Source organism: Oncorhynchus nerka, linkage group LG23 (assembly GCF_034236695.1).
Source record: "Oncorhynchus nerka isolate Pitt River linkage group LG23, Oner_Uvic_2.0, whole genome shotgun sequence".
Classification (NCBI taxonomy): Eukaryota; Metazoa; Chordata; class Actinopteri; order Salmoniformes; family Salmonidae; genus Oncorhynchus; species Oncorhynchus nerka.
In genome coordinates, this window is record NC_088418.1 from 28,295,856 (window position 1) to 28,321,070 (window position 25,215).

General features: G+C 40.7%; 1 protein-coding gene across 1 annotated transcript in view; it reads left to right on the forward strand.

The window, feature by feature from the left end:
* LOC115106650 (zinc finger protein 385B-like) overlaps positions 1–25,215 on the forward strand; it is a 147,937-nt gene that overhangs the window by 107,276 nt on the left and 15,446 nt on the right. Inside the window, exons 4-5 of the mRNA XM_029629587.2 lie at positions 20,379–20,521; positions 24,134–24,241. Coding sequence (XP_029485447.1) covers positions 20,379–20,521; positions 24,134–24,241 — 251 coding nt within the window. The remainder of the gene's footprint in view (positions 1–20,378; positions 20,522–24,133; positions 24,242–25,215) is intronic.

A 25,215-nucleotide genomic window follows, 5' to 3' on the forward strand; every position in this document is an offset into this window, starting at 1 on the left:
GTTAAGGAGCCTTTTGGTCCTAGACTTTGCGCTCCGGTACCGCTTGCCGTGTGGTAGCAGAGAAAACAGTCTATGACCTGGGTGACTGGAGTTTTTGACCATTTTTGGGCTTTCCTTAAAATACCTAATGGGAATGTCCTCAGGACACCCCCTGTTTGCTGGTAGCTACTAGCCAGGAGAAAGCTTAGATTTTCTCATGTTCTTTCCAACACATCAACATTTATCCACATTCATGCACTTTTTACTTAAACTTACTGTGATATTACCAACAACAATTACTTTCCCCGATGCAGTGAGTAATGATGGTGGTGCTGCACCATGCTTTTTCTCTCACACACTGTCCCTCTCCTTGTAACAACCGAGAGTCAGAACAAAGCAGTGAGTGTGGTCAGGGGAAGTGACTCACATTTTGGCAGCGGAGACCTTTTCAAAATAAAAGTCCCTCAATGAATCTAATGACTCATTTTTCAAAATGAAAATATCAATATTTTTGTTACCTGCTCCTACTCCCTTGATCAGGGAAGATGTCAGAAATGACACAACGTCCCAAGAATGTCCTTGGGGACTTCAGCGGGACAAAACCCAGGAAATAGACAATCTCCAGGGGACCATAACAGAATTTCCCAATAACGTCCTAAAAAGGTCCTGACATGGTCCTCAGTGACATCCTGTTTATTATCATTTCATAGTCACCTAACCCTACCTATATGTACAAATTACCTCGACTATCCTGTACCACTGCAGATTGTTCCTCAATATTTACTAAATAAACTAAAGTAAAAAGATATAAAAAGGACAGCTGAAGTCGGAAGTTTACATACACTTACATTGGAGTCATTAAAACTCGCTTTTCAACCACTCCACAAATTTCTTGTTAACAAGCTATAGTTTTGGCAAGTCGGTTAGGACATCTACTTTGTGCATGACACAAATCATTTTTCCATCAATTGTTTACAGACAGATTATTTAACTTATAATTCACTGTATCACAATTCCAGTGGGTCAGAAGTTTACATACACTAAGTTGACTGTGCCTTTAAACAGCTTGGAAAATTCCAGAAAATTATGTCATGGGGTTAGAAGCTTCTGATAGGCTAATTGACATAATTTGAGTTAATTGGAGGTGTACCTGAGGATGTATTTCAAGGCCTATCTTCAAACGCAGTCTGTGGGAGCAAGGATAAATAATTGGTACGTAGCCTGTAAGTCATCATGAGTCAGATAGATTTGCAGCCATGCTGAATGTTTATTTCGGCAATGTCAGACTTGATAACCGTAGCATCTCCCTTGCTGTACGTAGGGAAAATTCTGTAGGATTTGAAGAAGCTATTGCTATTTTTACCTTTCGAATATTTAATTTGACCTGTATGCATGAATCGAATGGCTTGAAACAATTCAAATAACAAGTCAAATATACTGGTACTGGGTAAAAGCCATGATGTCGTTGACTTTAACTAGTTGCTCCTACCCTCTACTTTTTTGAAAATTTTGTTAAAAATCGCGCAACATTTCAGCGCCCTGCTACTCATGCCAGGAATATAGTACGTTCATATGGTTAGAATGTGTGTATAGGAAACCCTCGGACGTTTTTAAAACTGGTTAAATCACGACTGTGGCTATTACATAACGTGCGTTACATCGGAAAGCGCAGGAAAACCTGATCACAGAAAATGGAAATAAATATCCTTGCGCCACTTCCAGCATTTGTTAACAGTGAGCCGAATTAGATAAGACCGAGCATTCAACTCCCACAGCATCCCCATGTAGTCGAGTATCTTGTGAATTTAATCCTCTTTGATTCTTGGTTGAACCGAAAGAGGGGCACGACGTACCTCCGGTCTCCGCCCAGATCATTCCGGAAGAGCTCTCTCCTGAAATTTTTTCCAAGACGACAGCTAATGATATGTACATCGCCTACGGATGATTTTTATCGCTTATTAACGTTTACTAATACCTAAAGTAGCATTACAAACGTATTTCGAAGTGTTTTGTGAAAGTTTATCGTCTACTTTTTGAATTTTAAAAATGACGTTACGTTGTGAAATCGCTGTTTTTTTCGTTTATCACACAGTCTACATATAACGATATCTTGGCTTTATATGGCCCGATTTAATCTAAATAAAGACCCAATAGTGTTTATGGGACATCTAGGAGTGCCAACAAAGAAGATGGTGAAAGGTAATGACTGTTTTCTATTTTATTGTGCGGTTTGTGTAACGCCGAAATGCTAATTATTTTGTTTACGTCCCCTGCTGTGCTTTTCTGTTGTAGTGTATTGGTGCATGCTATCAGATAATAGCTTCTCATGCTGTCGCCGAAAAGCATTTTAAAAATCTGACTTGTTGCCTGGATTCACAATGAGTGTAGCTTTAATTTGATACCCTGCATGTGTATTTTAATGAACTTTTGAGTTTTAACTAATACTATTAGCATTTAGCGTAGCGCATTTGCATTTCCAGAGCTCTAGTTGGGACGCAAGCGTCCCAGGTAGAGGTAAGAGGTTAACAAAATAGCCCTGTAAGATCAAAGATCCACCACCATATTTTACAGTAGGTATGGAGTTATTTTCTGCTCATGCATTCTCATTTCGACGACAAATCCACCACTGGTGTGCGTGGCCAAAGTGCTCTATCATCATGTCATCTGACCAAAGCACCGGTTCCAATCCAAGTGCCAATGCTGTTTAGCAAACTCCAGCCGTTTACATTTGTTGGATGTAAAAATGGAGAAATGGTGTAAGATCCCTCCCAATGTGTTCTCCAACTCAAAACATTTTTTTTTAAATGCTCAGTGTCGTTATACTCGCATGGTGAGAAATTGAAAGGTATTGAAAACCGGGGTGTCAATCATTTTGACCCCTACCTTTTTGAGAAAAAAATTATATTCCTTGTTAAACAAAATCTCTTTCTGTGAGCAGTTGTATTAGTATCAAATAATATAATTTCCACATTTTATTTAGCATATAATCTAGAATATTTCATTTTATACAGTTGTTTTTGCTCATCTTTATCAAGGGTGTCAATCATTTCAGCCCCAACTGTATTATACTTTGCAAATGCATTAAATAACCGATTTGGCATATTTGATGAAGCAGGAATTCATACAGGTCACGTGGTCCTGTACTGTAGCTTGGTTGGTAGAGCATGGCGCTTGCAACGCCAGCATAGTGGGTTCAATTTCCTGGACCACATGTACTGTACGTTAAATATATGCACGTGTGACTGTATGTCACTTTAGATCAAAGTATCTGCTAAATGGTATAATGACAAAATTATAAAGAATGAAGATGGCACAGCGAACATGTTTCATTATGTTAGCTGTGAAAATCAAGGACACTGTTTTCAGTGAAGAAAGATCAGTCAGTCAGTCAGTTTAAATCTGCCGTGGTGCTCATTAGCGAAAAGAGCATTTGTTCTGTCCAGACAGTTCTTTCTCTGTCTCAGTGTCATGGTTGATGGATTCTGGAGGGCTCCACCACTGATATAATTCCCTGCTCGCTGAGTGCTCCGAGTTAGTGAGTTAGCTGAACTCGACATGTCTAGAAAATCCTTTAAGCTGTGACGAAATGTTATGCGTGTAGCAACACTATCTACTTGGAAGGTTTTTATCATGCGGTTTTGCCATCATCTTCAGAAGGCTTCGGTTGCCTTCCAAGATGGCTAGATTTTAGCTTTATAAATTGGTACTGTAGTACTTTTAGATGTTAGCCCAATGCTGGATACCTGAATAAAATGTAATGACTTCACTCTACTCTGAATCTATATCTCACTAGTTAAAACCTGGTAATGGATAAAAACCAAAGGACCAGGGCCTGCATTCACAAAGAGTAGTGCTGAGTAGTACTGAGCATGGTAGTGCTGATATAGGAACAGTTTTGTCTTTTAAGTCATTATGAATCATATTATATGGACAGGTGGGACCTTATCCTAGATCAGCACTCCTACTATGTGATGCTTTTTGAGCACGGCCCCTGGTCCCTCAATGCCCCAAATAGCACATTGTCCACATCACATCTCTATGACACAAAATACTTTGTCAGCAGTAAGGAGTCACATAAGTGCTGCTGACTTGACCGATAATCTTGTGCGCCACAGTATCCAGTGAATTGTCACAACAACCAAGCGGGAATATGCAGGTTTGAGGGGAACCGACCTCACAAAAACGTAACCGGCAAGGCTTAAATCTTTCAATTCTAGGAATGGATATCGTAAAGGGAGAGGGTTTTTCACACGTCCTGATCCAAATATGTATGTCCGCTCACTGGTTGCTATTCCCAGTTTGAAGTGGAAGAGGTTGTTCACAACAGTATTTGGAGTATCCTGCTGAATATGCAAGCTGTCGTCATTAGTTTCATATTCATACAAAAATGACCAAACCTTAGTAACGGCCCTCTGGTAATGACTTGATTATGACCAGAAAAATCTATGTCTCAAACTAATGGCTGATATAGCAGTGTCATATTTTTTTTCATCTCCAGCGCTATTAAGAGGACACTTCAAGCATCTGTGCTTGCCACTCTCCCAGTCTTGCTGAGACTCAGAGGAACGCTAATATTCTGAATGCTTTTAATTGGGAAGTCGATCGGACGGAGAAAGACACCAACGGACATGAAATATGTTAGCTGGCACATCTGCTGAGCACCATTCAATGGAGTGATTGGCCCAGCCTTATCTCAATGGGTGCAGCTGGTGCCAGTTTATTTTTAGGGGGTATTCAGAGGTCCTCACATTCCTACAGCTCAGCTATGCTGAGTTCATCCTTAAGGAAATGGTAACAGAATCTGTGCAAAGGCACCGTAGCGTCCTCTCTGCATTCGTTAATGAAATACTGTAGGTCGATACTAGTAAACCCCAATATCATGGTGTTTGTAACATTCTTATCCAAAGAAGAACATTTCCCCAGTCACTAGTCACAAATTCAATTTGAACAAACAAGTTAGCACTCAGCTTCCTGATTGTACCTTTATAATGCCTGGGTGTAGGACCCACAAGTGTTCCCTTGATAACTGTTGGGTGACCTGAATGGGTGACCACCAGTTATTTGCTTTGTTCCTCTGAAGAGGGTGCCTGGTATAGGTCCAGTTGCTGTAACACAGGCTCGTTCCCCAGTAAATAGCGTAGCCTCTGAGTAATACAGACATGACTCAAATGCTATGCTCAACGTAGCAGACATGGACTTTTGCCACTGGGCTTGCCACCTGTTGATAGTTAGAGCAAACATCTGTATAATGAGGGGGTGCACCATGTATTTGCACCTACTGTAGAGAATGTGTAGTCAACTGTTTATATAGTTATTGATAGATTATTTGTCACTTTTTGTAGAACAGCAACATTTCAGGTGGCAAATTGGAAGGACGCTACTGGCATTCTAGCCAAAAGCAAATGGACAAGTGGCCAGTGTTACCTCGTGTTGATTTTTAGTGTAACATTTCTAGTGTTGATTCAGGTGTTAACATTCATTGGTGTAAACAAAACAAATAACAGTGTTGATGTTTAATAACCAGTGTTAAACCAAAACCACACCCATCATTATCATATTTCCCAGCATGCTGTATATTGCAGGTAGATTTTTGGAATTGTTCAAAATCAATGTTTTTGCATGTACATTACTTGATACATTTATCTTATGCTACTCAAATATAAATAACATACAGTGCCTTCAGAAAGTATTCATACCCCTTGGCTTAGTCCACATTTTGTTGTCTTAAAGCCTGAATTCAAAATGGATGAAAAAATATATATTCTCACCCATCTACATGCAATACCCCATAATGGCAAAGTGAAAACATGTTTTTAATACTTGTAGAAAATGTTTTTGAAAATGAAATACAGAAATATGTCATTTACATAAGTATTCCCTGAGTCAATACTTTGCAGAAGCAACTTTGGCAGCGTTTACAGCTGTGAGTCTTTCTCAGTACGTCTCTAAGAGCTTTCCACACCTGGATTGTGCAACGTTTGCCCATTATTCTTTTCAGAATTTGTCAAGTTCTGTTTCAATTGGTTGCTGTTTATAGCTAGACAATCATTTCCAGGTCTTGCCATAGATTTTCAAGCAGAATTAAGTCAAAACTGTAAATCGGACACTCAGGAACATTCACTGTCTTCTTGGTAAGCAACTCCATTGTAGATTTGGCCTTGTGTTTTAGGTTATTGTCCTGCTGAAAGGTGAATTTGTACCCAGTGTCAGGTGCAAAGGATTTTGCCCAGTCCTTAACGATTACGAGCATACACATAACATGATGCAGCCACCACTATGCTTGAAAATATGGAGAGTGCTACTCACTAATATGTTGTACTGGACTTGCCCCAAACATAACACTTTGTATTCAGGACAAAAAGTTAATTGCTTTTCCACATTTTTTACAGTATTACCTTAGTGCCTTGTTGCAAACAGGATTCATGCTTTGTAATATGTGTATTCTGTACAGGCTGTACAGGCTTCTTTCTTTTCACTCTGTCAATTAGGTTACTATTGTGGAGTAACTACAATGTTGTTGATCCATCCTCAGTTTTCTCCTATCACAGCCATTAAACAATGTAACTGTTTTAAAGTCACCATTGGCTTCATGAGTGGCTTCCTTCCTCTCTGACGACTGAGTTAGGAAGGACTCCTGTATCAAATCAAATACAACAGGTGTAGACCTTACAAAATGCTTACTTACAAGCTCTAACCAACAATGCGTTTTAAAAATAAATAAATATGAGTAAGAAGTAAAAGTAACAAATAATTAAAGAGCAGCAGTAAAATAACAATAGCGAAGCTATATACAGGGGGTACCGGTTGTCACGCTCGCTATCCTCAAACTCCCTGTCATAAATCAACCAAGGCGCAGCGTGCATGTAGTTCCACATCTTTTAATGAAAGTGAAACCGAAATAACCAAAAAACAAACAGGTAAACAGCAAAGAACATGACGCAACCGAGGTGCACACAAACACACACGGAATAATAATTACCCACAAAACACAGGTGGGAAAAGGCTACATAAGTATGGTTCTCAATCAGAGACAACGATTGACGGCTACCTCTGATTGGGAACCATACCAGGCCAAACACATAGAAATAGAAAACATAGAAAAAACACATAGAATGTGTTTGAGGGTAAAAGCTGTTTAGAAGCCTCTTGGACCTAGACTTGGCGCTCCTGTACCGCTTGCCATGCGGTAGCAGAGAGAACAGTCTATGACTAGCCCCAGTGATGTACTGGGCCGTACGCACTACATTCTGTAGTGCCTTGCAGTCGGAGGCCGAGCAGTTGCCATACCAGGCAGTTATGCAACCAGTCAGGATGCTCTCGATGGTGCAGCTGTAGAACCTTTTGAGGATCTGGGGACCCATACCAAATCTTTTCAGTCTCCTGAGAGGGAATAGGTTTTGTCATGCCCTCTTCACGACTGTCTTGGTGTGCTTGGACCATGTTAGTTTGTTGGTGATGTGGACACCAAGGAACTTGAAGCTCTCAACCTGCTCCACTACAGCGCCGTCGATGAGAATGGAGGTGTGCTCGGTCCTCTTTTTCCTGTAGTCCACAATCATCTCCTTTGTCTTGATCATTTTGTGGGAGAGGTTGTTGTCCTGGCACCACACGGCCAGGTCTCTGACCTCCTCCCTATAGGCTGTCTCATCGTTGTTGGTGATCAGGCCTACGACTGTTGTGTCATCTGCAAACTTAATGATAGTGTTGGAGTCGTGAATGGCTGTGCAGGTTGAACAAGGAATACAGGAGGGGACTGAGGATGCACCCCTGATGGGCCCCCGTGTTGAGGATCAGCGCGGCGGATGTGTTGTTACCTACCCTTATCACCTGGGGGCGGCTCGTCAGGAAGTCCAGGATCCAGTTGCAGAGGGAGGTGTTTAGTCACCAGGGTACTTAGCTTAGTGATGAGCTTTGAGGGCCCCATGGTGTTGAACGCTGAGCTGTAGTCAATGAATAGCATTCTCACATAGGTGTTCCTTTTGTCCAGGTGGGAAAGGGCAGTGTGGAGTGCAATAGAGATCATCATCTGTGGATCTGTTAGAGCGGTATGCAAATTGGAGTGGGTCTATAAGGGCACAAGACGAGACTCATATTCAGACACAGGAGGCAGATGGTTAAGCTCTGATATTTATTATAACACAAGGGGTAGGCAAAAGGCAGGTTGGGTACAGGCGAGAGTTCAGAAATCAGGTCCGAGTCCAAACAGTACAAGGCGTTAGGCAGGCTCGAGGTCAGGGCAGGAAGAATGGTCAGGCAGGTGGGTTCAGTGTCAGGACAGGCAAGGGTCCAAACCAGGAGGACTAGTAAAAACAGAGACTGGGAAAAAATAGGAGCTAGGAGATAAACGCTGGTTGACTTGGCAAACAAGACGAACTGGCACAGACAAACAGAAAACACAGGGATAAATACACCGGGGATGATGAGCGACACCTGGATGGGGTGGAGACAAGCACAAGGACAGGTAAAACAGATCATGGCGTGACAGGGTCTAGGGTTTCTGGGATAATGGTGTTGATGTAAGCCATTATCTTTGTAGTGCCTGGGTGTATTGATATACCATCCAAAGTGTAATTAATAACTTCACCATGCTCAAACGGATATTCAGTGTCTGCTTTAAAAAATACAATAATTACCCATCTGCCAATAGGTGCCCTTAGTTGCGAGGCATTGGAAAACCTCCATGGGCATTGTGGTTGAATCTGTGTTAGAAATGTACTGCTCGACTGCAACTTATGTGACTTGTTACGCACATTTTTACTCCTGAACTTAATTTGGTTCACCATAACAAAGGGGAATACTTATTGACTCAAGGTATTTCAGCTTTTCATTTTTAATTCATTTGTAAAAAAATATATAAAAAATTTAAAAAACAATTGAAAGACATTATTCCACTTTGATATTAAGGGGTATTGTGTGGAGGCCAGTGACAAAAAAATCTCAAATTAATATATTTCTTATTCTGGCTGAAACCCAACAAAATGTGGAAAAAGTCTAGGGGTGTGAATACTTTCTGAATGCACTGTACATTATTCTTAACTAATCAAATGTGTTAGTTGGACTTATTGCACTCATTACCAAAGTGGTTGTTTCAGTTTAGATGGTTTAGGTAGTATCACATCTTAATCTTCCCAATCCGGCAGTCATTATGAATGCTGGTTGCGGTTTAAATGTTTTGGGCTGTATGCCAACATGAATTACACATCACTTTGCAAGCCAGCATGATGTGACTTTCCCTCAACATTAGGCTTTATGAAATATGTGTTGTATTGTGTTAAATTACTACATTTTTATGATAACATATTCACTTAAGATATCACTTGGTGACCGAAAATTGATAAATGCAATAACCCTGTCTCTGTAACTATCAAATACAGTTTTGGTTTGGAAACTCTACAATTCACTCAAAAGACAAGGCACTCTGGGAAATATGCAAATAAGCCTTTAAACTAAGCAGTGTGTTAATTTAACACTGAAAAGTGTGAGCCCGTATAGACACTGGACTGTATTTACCTGGCTGTAAAAGACTAGTTGGTTGTAATCTAGTTATTTGAGGACTTATTAACCAGAAGAATAGTTTACAACCAGAAAATGATGCCATTAAGATGTCCACTACATCAAAAGGAATGGTATTTATTTGGCACTTGGAAATTTGGAAGTGCTTTGCCCTCTTTACATATACAGTAGATAACCAAAGTAAATAGGCTTTCAGAATGCCCTGCTGGTTCAATGACTCAAGGACATCAGCAGTGGATTTAACCTTGAACAATTCATTGTATGTTTTAAAATGCCAGTGTGAAAGTGGGCTCAGAGTGTAATAAGCGAAAATAGGGCAGATTACGATGGGAGGCCTGAACTTGGCTAGATGTTACCCTGCAGGAAGACTCTCTCACTAAGCCGTTGGGCTGCTGTGTGTGTGTTTGTGTGTGCGTGCATGAACAGTGACAGAGTACAAAAAAGAGTTTGCCTGGACAAAAACGTATTTATTGACGAGTACAGAGGTGTTGTTTTGCTGTCAAGAAAAGGAAGATCTCCCTCTCTCTCTCTCTCTCTCTCTCTCTCTCTCTCTCTCTCTCTCTCTCTCTCTCCCTCTCACTCTCTTGTTTAGCTCTGCTGTATCTGTCGATGGTAGCCTGCTTATCTAATGGAAACTAAAAACTCTCCCCCACCCTGTCAGCCTATTGTCCTAGTCTATAAGCAGCAAATAGCATCATCGTTATTGCATAAGCACAGTATAGTACAGTAATTGCTTTTATTCCTTGACTAAAATAAATACTTTGTAATATATCCCTAAAAGGAATGTGACAGACTGGAGGGAAAAAAGCATGTTTTTAAAATGCTCATTATGTGAGAAACGGTATGTTTTGCACGATTAGAAGTAGCCAGTGTTGATGAGTGTCGTGACTTAGTTACAATGGTGTGTTAAATCTTTAGTGTACGTAATCGTCTCTCTAAAGTCGTTCTAATTTAATTGTGTTGTTTTTTCAGCCATGATTCTGCATCATTTGTGCAAACGGAGAGATAACTGTGTCGAGATAACAAGTTTTCTACCCTTGATGGTTTTAGAGTCAAATATGTTTTTATGAGAATACTTAAGCACACTCACAACATTCAGACACAATGGCCCAATCATAAACCGTGTGTGTGTGTGTGTGTGTGTGTGTGTGTGTGTGTGTGTGTGTGTGTGTAAGCCCTGGGTCTGCTCAGGTGGTGAGGGTCAGCTGTCTCCCGCCTCTTCAGCTCCAAAACAAAGCCAAAGAGAGAACCCTGAACGTCAACAGGGCCCAAAATAAAATAAGATAAAAAAATATTTGATTGCTCTGTGATTCTATAAAAGAGAGCAACATGAGAACAAGTGGATAGACATAGGCCCCCGTGCACACTCAGGTGGTAGTTCAATTGAGGGCAGCCTTAACTGAATGAACAAGAGAGACTAAACGTACTTGTATATATGAACATTTATTCAAATAGATGTGGGGGATGGCCCCGTCTCCGGGGGATGAACCCCAGAGCCAGACGCAGGGATGGCAGATAGCCCTTTGATGGGCGTCTGGCATCAGTACCTCACTGGCTGGGTGTAAGATACTGTATTCAGCTGGTGGCGGTGGGGAGGTAGAGGGGAGAGGACGTAAACTTTTGCTGCAAGTGCGAGACAAGGGGTAAGCAATCATTTAAATACATGATTTACCCCCATTGGTGAGAAAGAGAGCAAGGTGATTATTGAACTGCTATGCCCATAGGTATATTAGGAAGCCTGGTGGAATCACGTTATTCTGATGTGGCTCAATTGTCCAACGGCAACAAGTGACTGACATTCCGCATGTGGTTAATTGATAGTGAAGGAAGAGTGACCTGACGTTTTCCTGTTGATGAGACTATTTATGAACATAACAAATATAAAGTTCCCGTGTCAGGAGAATATTCCATCAACGTTCCGCCAAGCATTCACAGCACATGGTTGCCATGTTCTCAGAATATAAGATACTAATGTTCTAGACACGTTTCATGAGAGGGGTATTTTATTAGGATCTGCCATTAGCTGTTGCAAAAGCACCAACTACTCTTCCTGGGGACCGCACCAAAACATGAAACATGACATATTACAGAACATTAATAGACAAGAAGAGCTCTATGACAGAACTACGTACATTTATTGGGACAGCGGTTAGGGCGTTTGTCATTGGTGCCGGTGGCCTGGGTCCGAGACCTGCCTAGAGTAGTCATCCTACTATCACATTCTTTGCTAAATATATTAATGTCATTATTTGGCAAGAGTTACAACTATCTGATCTAATTCAAATGTGTTTCTTATTAAAGGTTGTGAATCTGTAGGGTTTCCCCTTGAGCACAAAGTAGTACTACATTTCCACTACTTCATAAATTGTCAGTATATATTCATTCAATATAGCTGAGCATCTCAAAGAGACACTTGTCGTCTTTCTAAAATCAACAACACATTTACCATGTAGAACAAACGTGTCATTGAGAAACTCATTTTCATTAGACCAGATAGGTGTGTTGTAACTGTTGCCAAATAATGGCATTAACATATACACTACCATTCAAAGGTTTGTCCTTCTTTTTGAAAGAAAAGCAACAAAAAAATTGTCCATTAAAATTACATCCAATTGATCAGAAAACAGCGTAGACATTCTTAATGTCGTAGATGACAATTGGAAACGGCTGATTTTTAATGGAATATCTGCAGAGGCCCATTATCAGCAACCATCACTCCTGGGTTCCAATGGCACGTTGTGTTAGCTAATCCAAGTTTCTCATTTTAAAAGGCTAATTGATTGTTAGAAAACCATTTTTCAATTATGTTAGCACAGCTGAAAACTGGCCTTCTAGGCAGAGTTGCAAAGAAAGAGCCATATCTCAGACTGGCCAATAAAAAGAAAAGATTAAGATGGGCAAAAGAACACAGACACTGGACAGAGGAACTCTGCCTAGAAGGCCAGCATCCCGGAGTCGCCTCTTCACTGTTGACGTTGAGACTGGTGTTTTGGGTACTATTTAATGAAGCTGCCAGTTGAGGAATTCTGTTTCTCAAACTAGACACTCTAATGTATTTGTCCTCTTGCTCAGTTGTGCAAGGGGGCCTCCTACAACTCTTTGAATTCTGGTTAGAGACAGTTTGCGCTGTTGTGTGAAGGGAGTAGTACACAGCGCTGTACCAGATCCTCAGTTTCTTGGCAATTTCTCGCATGGAATAGCTTTCATTTCTCAGAACAAGAATAGACTGACGAGTTTCAGGAGAAAGTACTTTGTTTCTGGCCATTTTGGGCCTGTAATCGTACCCACAAATGCTGATGCTTCAGATGCTCAACTAGTCTAAAGAAGGCCAGTTTTATTGCTTCTTTATTCAGAACAACAGTTTTCAGCTGTGCTGATATTGCAAAAGGGTTTTCTAACGATCAATTAGCCTTTTAAAATGAGAAACTTGGATTAGCTAACACAACGTGCCATTGGAACACAGGAGTGATGGTTGCTGATAATGGGCCTATGTAGATATTCCATTAAAAATCAGTCGTTTCCAGCTATAATAGTCATTTACAACATTAACAATGTCTACACTGAATTTCTGATCAATGTGATGTTATTTTAATGGACAACATTTTTTTGCTTTTCTTTCAAAAACAATGACATTTCTAAGTATTTGGGGTATTGACCCCAAACTTTTGAACAGTAGTGTATATTGCTAAGAATGTAAGAGTAGGGTGACTTCCCTAGCGGGTCTCGAACCCAGGCATGTGCTTATTGGGCCAGTATACAGTAGTTAGGCCCTGTCCAGAAGAAACCCTAACCCCTCCTCCCTAGGCACGTATGTAGATGAAGCAACTTGAAGGATGTAAGCAATAATGGTGATTGCACTTGTCTTCATGGATCCACCAGTACCCGAATATCCGATCTGAGATCCGAGCGGGTCGGATACAGAATTCTAAATAATGTCACGGGTCTGGGTATGATTGTCACAGGTCTCGGGTTTGTGTCATTTTAACTGACTTGTCCGGAAGGGCCCGTACAGATCGGAACTTTACTCCTGCAGTAGAGAGAGAGAGATTTGATCATTAATGCTGCTGCTTTTGCTTTTCGTGAGAGTGGAGCATGGCGAGTGTAGCTTGTTGTTGTTGTTGGCCAATCATAAGTCATTAAAGTGGCAATAGTTAGGAGATATCTAATCAATGGAAGATGCAATTAAAGTGACAGAATTAAAAGTTAAAGGAGAAGGATAGGCTATAACAACCTAGAGCCAACAGGTAGGCTGCTACTTAATATTCAGAATGGAGTTGTTGTTATTTGCAAATGTAGAATGAGAAAGTGCATGCACTGCAACCTCAATTAGCCTAACAGTTAGCTGGCTTAACTAGCTTCTCCGGGTTTGATGCAGTCAAGACAGGTACTATGTGATCATATTTCATGATAAATAACTTAGCTATGGCAGCTATTAGTCTACTATAGCGCCAGTAGGCATGGTTGGTTGCTGTCTCTCTCTCTATCTCTCCTCCCTGCTCCCCGTGTCACTCACTCACAGTATGGCCCCTCCCTCATGAGCTTTATCAGCTCCGGTTAATAAAGTAACTTAACAAATGTCTAATATTTCAAATATATACGTTGAAAACACTCTGTTTAAAGCACTGGGTATGAGAGTATCCCAAACCTTGCCAACAGACAAAGCGCTATGATTGGATCAAGGGTTCACCAATCAGAGACTTGATTGGCTTGGCAACAATAACAAGACATGATTTGTAATTACATATTTTTTGGGGGGGAATGAAACGTGTCTAGAACATACATATTTTAAGTTATGAGAACATGGTAACCACGGTCTGAGTAACTTCTATTTTAAATTAAGGGAATGTTCTCTTGGAAACATTCCTTGCACATCACGGGAACGTTACTATGAAAACGTTAGTTAATGACCTAGTGAGACTCTTAAGGGAACGTTCGACAATATGGTGTGTCCTAAGGGATGCTCTGAAACACTCTTCTGAGGTGCTGTCAGTGCGATCCTCTGCGTTGAAAGGCTTGTTACCCTTTTCCTCATCAAAAGAATGATAAACACTGGGACGGTGAGTCACCCAAAGACTAATCCTCAAAATAATAGCGATTAAGCCTCCAGTTTGCAGTGTGCCATCATTTCTCTGCCTCATAAGCTTTTATCCCCACTCTATGAAAAGGATCATTGCATCTACACTCCTATCATCCATGAATATGGTATCTTTCTCTGGGGAAGTCGAAGCCGGGTTGAAAGAGGAAAACTGTTTTACCATCAATTCAATGGATTGTGAAGGGCAACTCTTGTGTAGTGTAAAAAATGCATATATATATATATATATATATACATACTTTCAGACATACACACAACAAATATAAGGGTAAGATTAAAAAGCATGATTCAATGCACAGTTGACCAGTTGAAAACAAAGACTGCAAAAGACTGAGTGCGTGGTTAAAAGTGTCAAATGAATGCCAAAATATGTTATAAAACAAAAAAAATGAAACCTCTAACTATTCTTGTAGCCAAAATATTTTTCTGAGCCAAATATAAATTCGCTCACAGTTGATGTTTGTACCCGCTTCTATGGAGCAAAACATTACATTTCTTGCCTGGTACTTTTTGTGACTTAATGCTTGAAAGATTATTGAGATCAATTGCAGATTTGTGTGAGAGAGAGGGGGAGGGGAGAGGGGGGGAGACAGCGAGGGAGAGAGAGAGAGAATGGGGTGACAGAGAGAGAGAGCGGGGGAGAGAAAGGGGAAACAGAGAATGAGAGAGAGTGAAGGGAGAGAGATAGAGGAGAGAGAGTTAGAAGGAGAGAGAGTTAGAAAGAGAGGGAGATAGAAAGAACGAGAGAGTCAAGGTCCCCAAAAGTCACAATTCAGCACAGCACCCAGTTGGAGGTGAAAATGTTCCCCTAGTTTCTGCTTTATCACACACACACACGCACTCACAAAAGCACAAATACACATTCTATTTAATGGATCCTGATCGCTATTAATGTGTGCTGATGGTAATATCTCCAGGGGAAGTGTTCACCTCCATCAAGATCAAAATTAATATAATTGGCTATTTAAGCCCCATTTGCTCTCGCTCGCTCGCTCGTTCGCTCTCTCTCTCTCTCTCTCTCTCTCTCTCTCTCTCTCTCTCTCTCTCGCTCTCTCTTCTTCCATCTCTCTCTCTCTGCTGACCAATCTCTTATAGCTGTACCACAATAGAAATGTGTGTGCCAAGCTGCAGTACTCCAAACTTGATTTGGATTAAGTGCTGTCCTTAATCCTTAAAATATTGTGGTTATTTTTGGACAATTTAGCACATTGAGAGTTCTAGTGGACAGAAGGACAGAAATGTGTAGATTGAAGTACTCAGTACGGCAGTAGGGATGGGCACGGGTATTCGATTATTCTAATATCCGAACAGTTAGTATTCAATTACCTGGGAGAGTATTATTTTTTGAGAGAATGGCTTTTAAAGGCTTTGGCTAAAATGCAATCAAATGATCTGTGACATTGCTACATAGCCAACAAGGATAGACCATTACATTCAAAATTATAATAAAACTAGTGATGCACCAATATGACATTTTTGGCCGATACCGATATCCGATATTTTCCTGGCCAAAAACACCCGATACCGATAACTGATATTTAAAATGTCCCATAGGGCGGCACACAATTGGGCCAGCGTCGTCCGGGTTTGGCTGGGGTAGGCGGTCATTGTATATAAGAATTTGTTCTTAACTGACTTGCCTAGTTAAATAAAGGTTACACACACCACACTGACCAAAAAGTTATTTTGTTGGCATTTACTTATGTCCCCTGTCGTGGAAGATTCAGAATTTGTTGGTAACATATGTAAGATGTTTTATATTTATCAAATGTGTGTAAGTTACTTCTCATCAGAATGGTATTTTTGTATAATACTGTGGCGAGGTTGCAGTTATCTGTTCTATGTCAAAACTAAGTTGCATGGGCCACAGAGAGGGGAGAGGTCAAAGTGTCATCATGTGTAAACATATCTTTTACTCCCTACCTTTTTCTAGTGGGGAAAGGAGGGTGGCAGTGTCTGGAATCATTCTCATGCTCCCTTTTATCTTAACCTATAGCCTCACTCTCCTCTCCGTGAGCTTGTCCAGGTTTGGTTGTATTTAGAGTTGGTTGTATCTAAATGACAATTTGATATATGCCTGTTGATTTGGGGGATTGGTTTATGGTTCTGGGTTTGAGTAAGGAGACAAAGCTGAACGATTTATTATGTCTATGCTGTCTGACTATGTGTGTTCTTTGCTATTAAAGGATCTCAGTTGCATTGTAAGGGGGCTCTCAGAGAATTCATTGAGAGACACTGAATTTATCTGAGAGTCACAGGATTGTGATAGAGCTCATATAATTAAAGATGGACTTTTATAACTAACTCTGACTTGTGTGTGTGGTTTGCTCCCATGATTTGGTAAATAGAGGAAATTTCCACGACACCCCATTACCAGTAAAACATAATCAAAACCTATTTCTTTCACATACTTACTGTGCTGTTTCATTGTTCATTTGTTCAGTCATTTCATTCTCAACCAGGATTTCTATGGAACGCCGTTTGGGTCTTTGCCAAATAAGCTTGTTGATCAATCAGGACCTGAATATGACTGCACATCACATAATAATTTAACGCGTTCATACATTTTTTTATGTAGTTATTACACATTGATTACAATATCACTCGTATTTCATATGTCACAACGATTCATCGATATACGTATACTATGATGCTGGTAAAGTTGTCTCGCACACCTGCTGGGCATTAAAAAAAGCTAGCTAGCTGATGGATGCAAATAATGTTCTTCCCCAAAACAACATCATCTGTTTCAGCTAGCTAACTATATAGCTAGGTGTCATCATCTAAAATATCCCTAATTTATAAGATATTTATTTGATTAATGGTGGTTGGACCCATCTATGTGAAGCTAGCCACAATAAGGATTAGCCACAAGAGAGGACTTTGCGGTGAGCTTTCAAAATAAAAGTATGTCATTGACAGTGATGCAAATAAATACAAATAGTAGAATTATGCCATAATTGAATAGATCATGCTAAACAAGGATGGAATGTTGTTATATAAAATCAACAAAAGACAAGAATTTGTCAATTTGACAACAATCTGTTGAAATCACACTGGATGTATTATACTTTAGAATTGCATTGGGGGCATACTTATTTCACTGTACAGCCTTACCTATGGATTTTATTTTTTATTTTTTATATTTTATTTTCACCTTTATTTAACCAGGTAGGCTAGTTGAGAACAAGTTCTCATTTGCAACTGCGACCTGGCCAAGATAAAGCATAGCAGTGTGAACAGACAACACAGAGTTACACATGGAGTAAACAATTAACAAGTCAATAACACAGTAGGAAAAAAAGGGGAGTCTATATACAATGTGTGCAACATTATGGATCAATGACATGGGGTATCAGTCTACTCAGTGACACCCAGAGAAAATTAGCTTCGTAGCTCTTATAGCGGGACTCAACTGTGAATTGAGCCACATTTATTGTCAACCTTTGTGTATTGAACACTATTCCAGAGGAAAAACATTGCGTGGATGTTTTGGAGTCTGATAACTCTGAGGAGGACATTGGGTATTGCTTGGGTATTGTGTAGACTGATACCCCATTTCATTGATCCCCAATCCTTAGGTAATGCTGTACAGTGCAATATGAATGTAAATACACACAATCGGCTGACTGGGGAGGTGATTTCACACAGTCACAGTCCCGCGATAAAAGCTAATATTTGCGTAAACTCTTCACAGTTGTGTTCTGTGGGTGTCACAGAGTAGACTGATAACCCATTTCATTGCTTCACATTTCAAACTTGTTTAACATTATCTAGTCTAAATATGGAATGATCCCACCAATTGTAACCTTCTGCATCACTTTTAAAGAGGTCTTTTTATTTTGAAGGCAAACTGCAAATTCCACTATTGTGCCTAATCCTGAATGTGTTGTGAAGTTAGCCACAAAACCTGGTCCGGTCGAGCCTCACTTGCTGGCTGCTTATAGCGTTAGCTTTGGGCAACAGGGTTAAGTATCTGGCTAGTTTTTTATTTTCATGAACTGAAGTTCAACTTCAATAGGCTACCTACCTAATACTTACTCACAAGGATTCCTAAATCATTGCTAAGAATAAGGAAAATGACTGCAGTTTCTACTGGTCATTGTTTTCAGGCTGGTTGTATTGGTGCTAGTTAGGTACCAAGCTAAAGCTAACTACCCCAGAAGTTGCAGTTGAACAAATAATGCTTTATTACCAACATGGTATTGTAAACACATCATTCGTGGCCTGTATTTACAGACTTTTTTGTACAGCTTTGACAGTGCTACTGATAGTAGTGGTGGCGCTTGGCTTGCATGTGAAAATTAAGAACACACAACATTCTATAATAGAACTGTGTTATTTGACGTGTAAAATTAAAAGCTTATTTAACGTGTCAAATAGTGTTATTGTCAAATAGTGTTATTTGATGTGTATCCTTTTTGACACGCAAAGACCCAAACGGCGTTCCATAGTATGTCGCAAAGCTAATAGCAGTGACGATATTACTGTGTAACTCCGGTAGGGCAACATCTATAGCGCATTTGGTTGTGTGTACCGGTGCTCGACCAGTCGTGAAGTCCAACATCACCCACGACAGAGAACGGTTGATTGTCAAGGGCAATGAATTCCATTATCTTGACGTTAATGGATTTCACCTTTGAGTTATCTCGCTGAAATGTTCTTACTCTTTCAAATGACTGCTCGACTTGTTGACTGCTCGATACACACAGCAGACACTAGGTTAGGAATGCTGAGTTCCACGTGTAGCGCAAAATTTTACATAGCGTCATTACGTCATGTACCCACGTTATATAGGTACGCACGTCATCTTTGACATTGGTTTTGCACATCGGCGTTAAACTAGACATCGGCCGATACCAATGTTGCCAATTTTAGCTAATATCATCCGATTCCGATATGTTCACCGATATATTGTGCATCCCTGAATGAAATGACTGTTTTATGACAGTTTTTATGACTGCGCCCCATAAAAAAGACATCGGTCAATCGAAGTGGCGCTACAGTCAGAGGCTCCATGTGTAGCAAATGACGATGAAAGATTTAAAATTCCGGAATTAAGTTGGCTAAATGAGAAGGAGTAGGCTACAATGATCACCCAAAAGGTAGGCTGTTGTTTCATATGAATGGAGTTGTTGTAGACAAGGACAGCAAGCGCAAAATAGCCTCAATTAGCTAGCTGGCTAAATTAGCTGACTACTGTAGCTAGGTAGCTTCTTTACAACAATTTGATGCGGTCAAGACAAGCACTTCCAGATGGTTTGATATATAACCTATTGCAGCAGCAAGTTTGTCTAACTATCTTGAGTTGGTTTGGCTTCTTTCTCTTCTCTCTCTCTCTCTCTCTCTCTCTCTCTCTCTCTCTCTCTCTCTCTCTGACTGTCACACACACACTGGTCCCTGAAATAAACGTGTATTTCAACTATCTGGATAAATGTCATGATATTATTCGAATAGTAAAATAATTTTGAATTCTCATCCCTATACGGCAGTCAGAATTTATTTCAAGTAGAGGTGTGGCTTTGTATTAATTTCCATTGAAAATGTCCATAAGATGTCAGTCTTTGAGTGCACAAGGATGATAGGAAGTCAGAGTCTACCAAGTAGCTTGGGAGGTGTGTTGATCACCTCCCGTTGACACCGCCAATACAGCAAAGAGTTATCGGTGACAGGTGAATTCTAGCCTTAGCCCAGTGTCTTATGCCAGATAGTATGTCAGGTAGAATTGACAACACCTGTTGGAAGACAATGGATTTTCAGCATCTGTATGTCCTCCACCCACCCTCTACAGGTACACTGTCCCAGGCCAACCCCCTCCTGGCCTCCCTATCCCTCCCGGGACGGCCACTCCAGACCCAGCTGGACATCAAGCACTTCCTGCCGCTCCACGTCAACGCCTCCTCCCCCCTCAACCTCTTCCCCAACTTCAACATGGTGAGCTGCTCTCACACACACACATGCATGTAGACAGGCATGCACACACTAGGGTTGGGCGGTATCCAGATTTTCATACCGTTTCTGTACCATACCTGGGTATACGGTATTACCGAAGGAGCGCTATTTTTTATTTTAAAACATTTTTGCCACACAAAATTATTTAGGCAACAGGGGTCTTGATCCAGGAGGGGGTTTGCATGTATCTGTTCTAACCAAGAAGCTTGATCTTGACATCTAGCCACTTAGCTAGCAAGTTAGCAAACCAAATGCATAGCTGGAACCCAAAGGCTTGATAATTTGATAATCTTTGATTTCTTATAGTTCTATATTTGTAGTTATAAGCAGTGGCGTAGCACGCACCCCTGTGCCCCCAACCCACATTTTTTAAATATATATTTTTGGGAAGGTATTGAAAATCATATTGTTTGTATTTCAAAATACCCCGGTATACGGTATAAATGGAATATTGCCAAAGCACGCACACACACACACACACACACACACACACACACACACACACACACACACACACACACACGCACACAAAAGTATGTCCAGTTCCTGTCTTATTACCTGTTCCTCTATGTACTTGATGACATGTATACACATACTGTACATCTATGAACTCCAAAACATACCTTGTCACATCTTTTGGATTAGGTGTGTTGTGGCAAGTGCAGGCGTAAGTGACATCACACCACTCAAATATGGAGAAGCTGCACATGGAGAGATCCATGATTGACTATTACAGTTTTTTTCGATTGCTAAACGACAGTGGACACAACTGGAGTCACATGTGCAAAACTCTAACCACAGTCTGCACAGCAGCAGTTCATGTGGACCAAACTCTAGTTCGTTTTTCATTGCTTGAACACAGTTTTCAAAACTCTACACACTTATCCCATGACTTTAACCACAACCTGCACAACACTGTGGATTTACAGCACTTTGTTCAAATGCTAACACACTGCTGTCAAAACTGTGAACCACACATTCAAAACGGAATAGATTTCAGCCTTGTGCCTTTCAAACACTGCTGATTGCAATTTCAGATGAAAGGCTAAGCAGGTGTCTTGTTTTAGACTTGTTAGTGAACACACACACATATTACAGTATATATAGGTAGAGCTCAGAAAGACTCATTTTGGAAATGCAACAAGGAAGATGGGTACGTGGAGGGAGAAGGATGTCAGGGAGAGGGCGGATGCGTGGAGGAAGACAAAGAAGACAAAGAGCTGTTATTTCAGATGAAATAAGGGCTACACTTATAGACCATGTCGTGAACCATGGTCTCTCATTGAGAGAGGCAGGATTGAGGGTGCAACCCAATCTGCAAAGATCCACAGTGGCATCTGTAATGCGAATTTTCCATCATGCAAACAGGTGAGTTACATCCTTACAGTAAATGAAAACATTACAGGAATCTATTTTGTATCGCAATTATATAATATTTACACAGATATATATTACAGTAAGTTTGACTGTAAAATATATTTTTACAACAGGACCCAAAGGCTGCCCCCAACAGGGGGAAGAGGAAAAATATTGTCAGATGCGCAGGGAAATGCTATTGTTGACATGGTTGTTGTCAACAATGCAATAAAACTGCGGGAGATTCAAGATAGAGTGCTGGCTGATAATGATATATTTGAAAATGTTAATTCTGTCAGCACAACAACTATTGCTCGAGTCCTAAAGAAACACCAAGTTACAATGAAACAGTTATACACTGTACCGTTTGAGAGAAACAGTGAATGGGTAAAAGAGCAAAGATACCAATATGTCCAGGTAAGACGTCTGAGGTTACGTACACAGCTATACAAAATATTTACAGTAAAAAAAAACACTAGCATTTCTACAGTAAAACTGTGCACTTACTGTTTTTCAGAGAGTAATGGAGGTGGAAGCACTGGAAAGACCACATTCATTTGTATTTATCGATGAAGCTGGATTTAACCTTGCCAAAACACGGCGCAGAGGAAGGAATGGTATAGGTCAAAGGGCCACTGTGGAGGTTCCAGGCCAAAGGGGGGGAAATATCACCATGTGTGCTGCAATGGCCAATGATGGTTTGCTTCTCAACACACCACTCATTGGCCCATACAACACAGAAAGGCTTATAGCTTTCCTAGAAAAGCTCTATGCTCAGCTAGTGCCAGCAGAACAGGGGGAGCCAGTATGAAACCCCCAAGTTTTTGTCATAGTTTGCGATAACGTTGCTTTTCACCACTCTGCAGCTGTCACAGATTGGTTTGCAGCACATCACAGATTTATGGTTTTGTACCTGCCTGCATATTCACCCTTCCTCAACCCAATAGAGGAGTTTTTCTCTGCCTGGAGGTGGAAAGTGTTTGGTCACCACCCACATGACCAAATGTCTCTTTTGGAAGCCATGCGTGCCGGATGTGAGGACACGAGTCCAGAGGACTGCCAGGGATGGATAAGGCACTCCAGAAGGTTCTTCCCCAGGTGCATGGCAAGAGAAAACATTAGATGTGATGTTGAAGAAAACCTGTGGCCTGATGCTAGAGAGAGGCAGGATTAGCCCCTCAATTATTTGTTCGAATTACAGTATGTACTTTTAGTTTCTACCTTTTTTTTCTCATTACTGTAATTCCGTAAATTACTAAAGACTATTGAAGCAAACTGCTCATTTTCATTTACCTTAAAGAATTGTTATGTTCTAAAAAATGTAATAAATCATGTGAAAGAATGTCACTCTTTTCTTTGAAGAAAATATTACTTTGTATGAAGTCACTGAAATTGTTCAAACTGTAAAGATGAAAAGTTTGTATTTTCTGTATTGGTGTTTGATGCTAGTGTTTTTACTCTCAGTGTGTTCTGAGTGACAGTGTGTGTTATCTCAGTGAGGGTTGTGCATAGTGTTTGGCTGCACTGAGCGTGTTTTGAGCCATGTGTTAAGAGTTGTGTTGCTTGGAATGAGTTTTGCAGGTGATGTGAACTGTTTAGCTCAGGTGACTGTTGGTAGTGCAGACTGTAGTTAGAGTTTTGCACATGTGACTCCAGTTGTGCCCACTGTCGTTTAGCAATCAAAAAAAACTGTAGTTTTTCTACTTGATGGCCTCATACAGGGATGCTCAACTACAGTCCTGGAGGGCAGCAGTGTTGGCTGGCTGTCTTCTTATGTCCTTGCCTCATAATATCAGACCAAATTATTTTGTTCATAAATCTCTTGCCAATCAAGAAATCAGCAGGGCCCTCGAGGACTGGCATTGTGCAATCCTTCCTGACCTTAGTTGTAGGGGTGGTTGTAGGGGTGCAGGATTTTCCTCCAGCCCTTCTCAAACATACCTAATTCTACTAATCAGGTGCTCCTCAAGACCTTGATTAGGGTCGTGTTCATTAGGCCACAAACGGAATCAAACAGACTGAAACAGGGAATACCTGGACTCATTTTCCCTTTCCGTTGCAAAGCTTTCTAAAAGTTTTCCGTTGTGTGCCCTGATGAACATGAGCCAGGTATTTTAGAGCAAAGGCCTACAGGAGAGTAGCTCCCCAGGAGGGTTGGTTGACCGCCCATGTAATAGTTAGACACCACTTAATCTGAGTAATGATTGTGTTTAGTCTGGCTTGTTTTGTGTGCGACAGATGGACCCGGTTCAGAAGGCGGTTATCAACCACACGTTCGGTGTTGCACCGCCTAAGAGGAAACAGATAATCTCCTGCAACATCTGTCACCTCCGCTTCAACTCCACCGTAAGTCAGTCAACTCCGTTGCCACAATACTACAGGCTGAAGCTATCCTCCTCTCTTGTCAGATCGTTCATCACTCTGACGGTGTATGTGTGCATGTGTGCTCCTGTTCCTCTATCTCTGTGAAAGTTGTGTGTGTTGTGTTGTGTTGTTGTTGTTGTCGCTGAGCCTCTCCACCTATCAGCCAGAAAAAGCATTAAACGCAGACACCCTCTCTCTGCTGGCATCCAAATCCCCACATAGAAGAACCATCACAGTCCACACACACAAAAACGGACACTCACACTCACACTCACTGAGCACACAGAGACACATGAACACAGAGGGAATGCTCAATACATCTGTAGACTGCTCCGTTCACGAGAACTAATTACATTTTTGGGGCTCAAGCTATGCTTGTCAATTAATTGAAGAACTGCTTGACGGGGCTGTGATGTACTGTATACAGTATATATATATATACAGTGCATTTGGAAAGTATTCAGACGCCTTGACTTTTTCCACATTTTGTTACGTTACAGCCTTATTCTAAAATTGATTAAATATTTGTTCCCCTCATCAATCCACACACAATAACCCATAATGACAAAGGGAAAACAGGTTTTTAGAATTTTTTGCAAATTCATAAACATGTGAAAAATGGGAATACCTTGAATACATAAGTATTCAGACCCTTTGCTATGAGACTCGAAATTGAGCTCAGGTGCATCTTGTTTCCATTGATCATGCTTGAGATTTTTCTACAACTTGATTGGAGTCCAGGTGTGATACATTCAATTGATTGGACATTATTTGGAAAGGCACACATTTGTCTATATAAGGTCCCACAGTTGACAGTGCATGTCAGAGCAAAAACCAACCCACGAGATCAAAGGATTTGTCTGTAGAGCTCCGAGACAGGATTGTGTCGAGGCACAGATCTGGGGAAGTTTACCAAAACATTTCTGCAGCATTGAAGGTCCCCAAGAACACAGTGG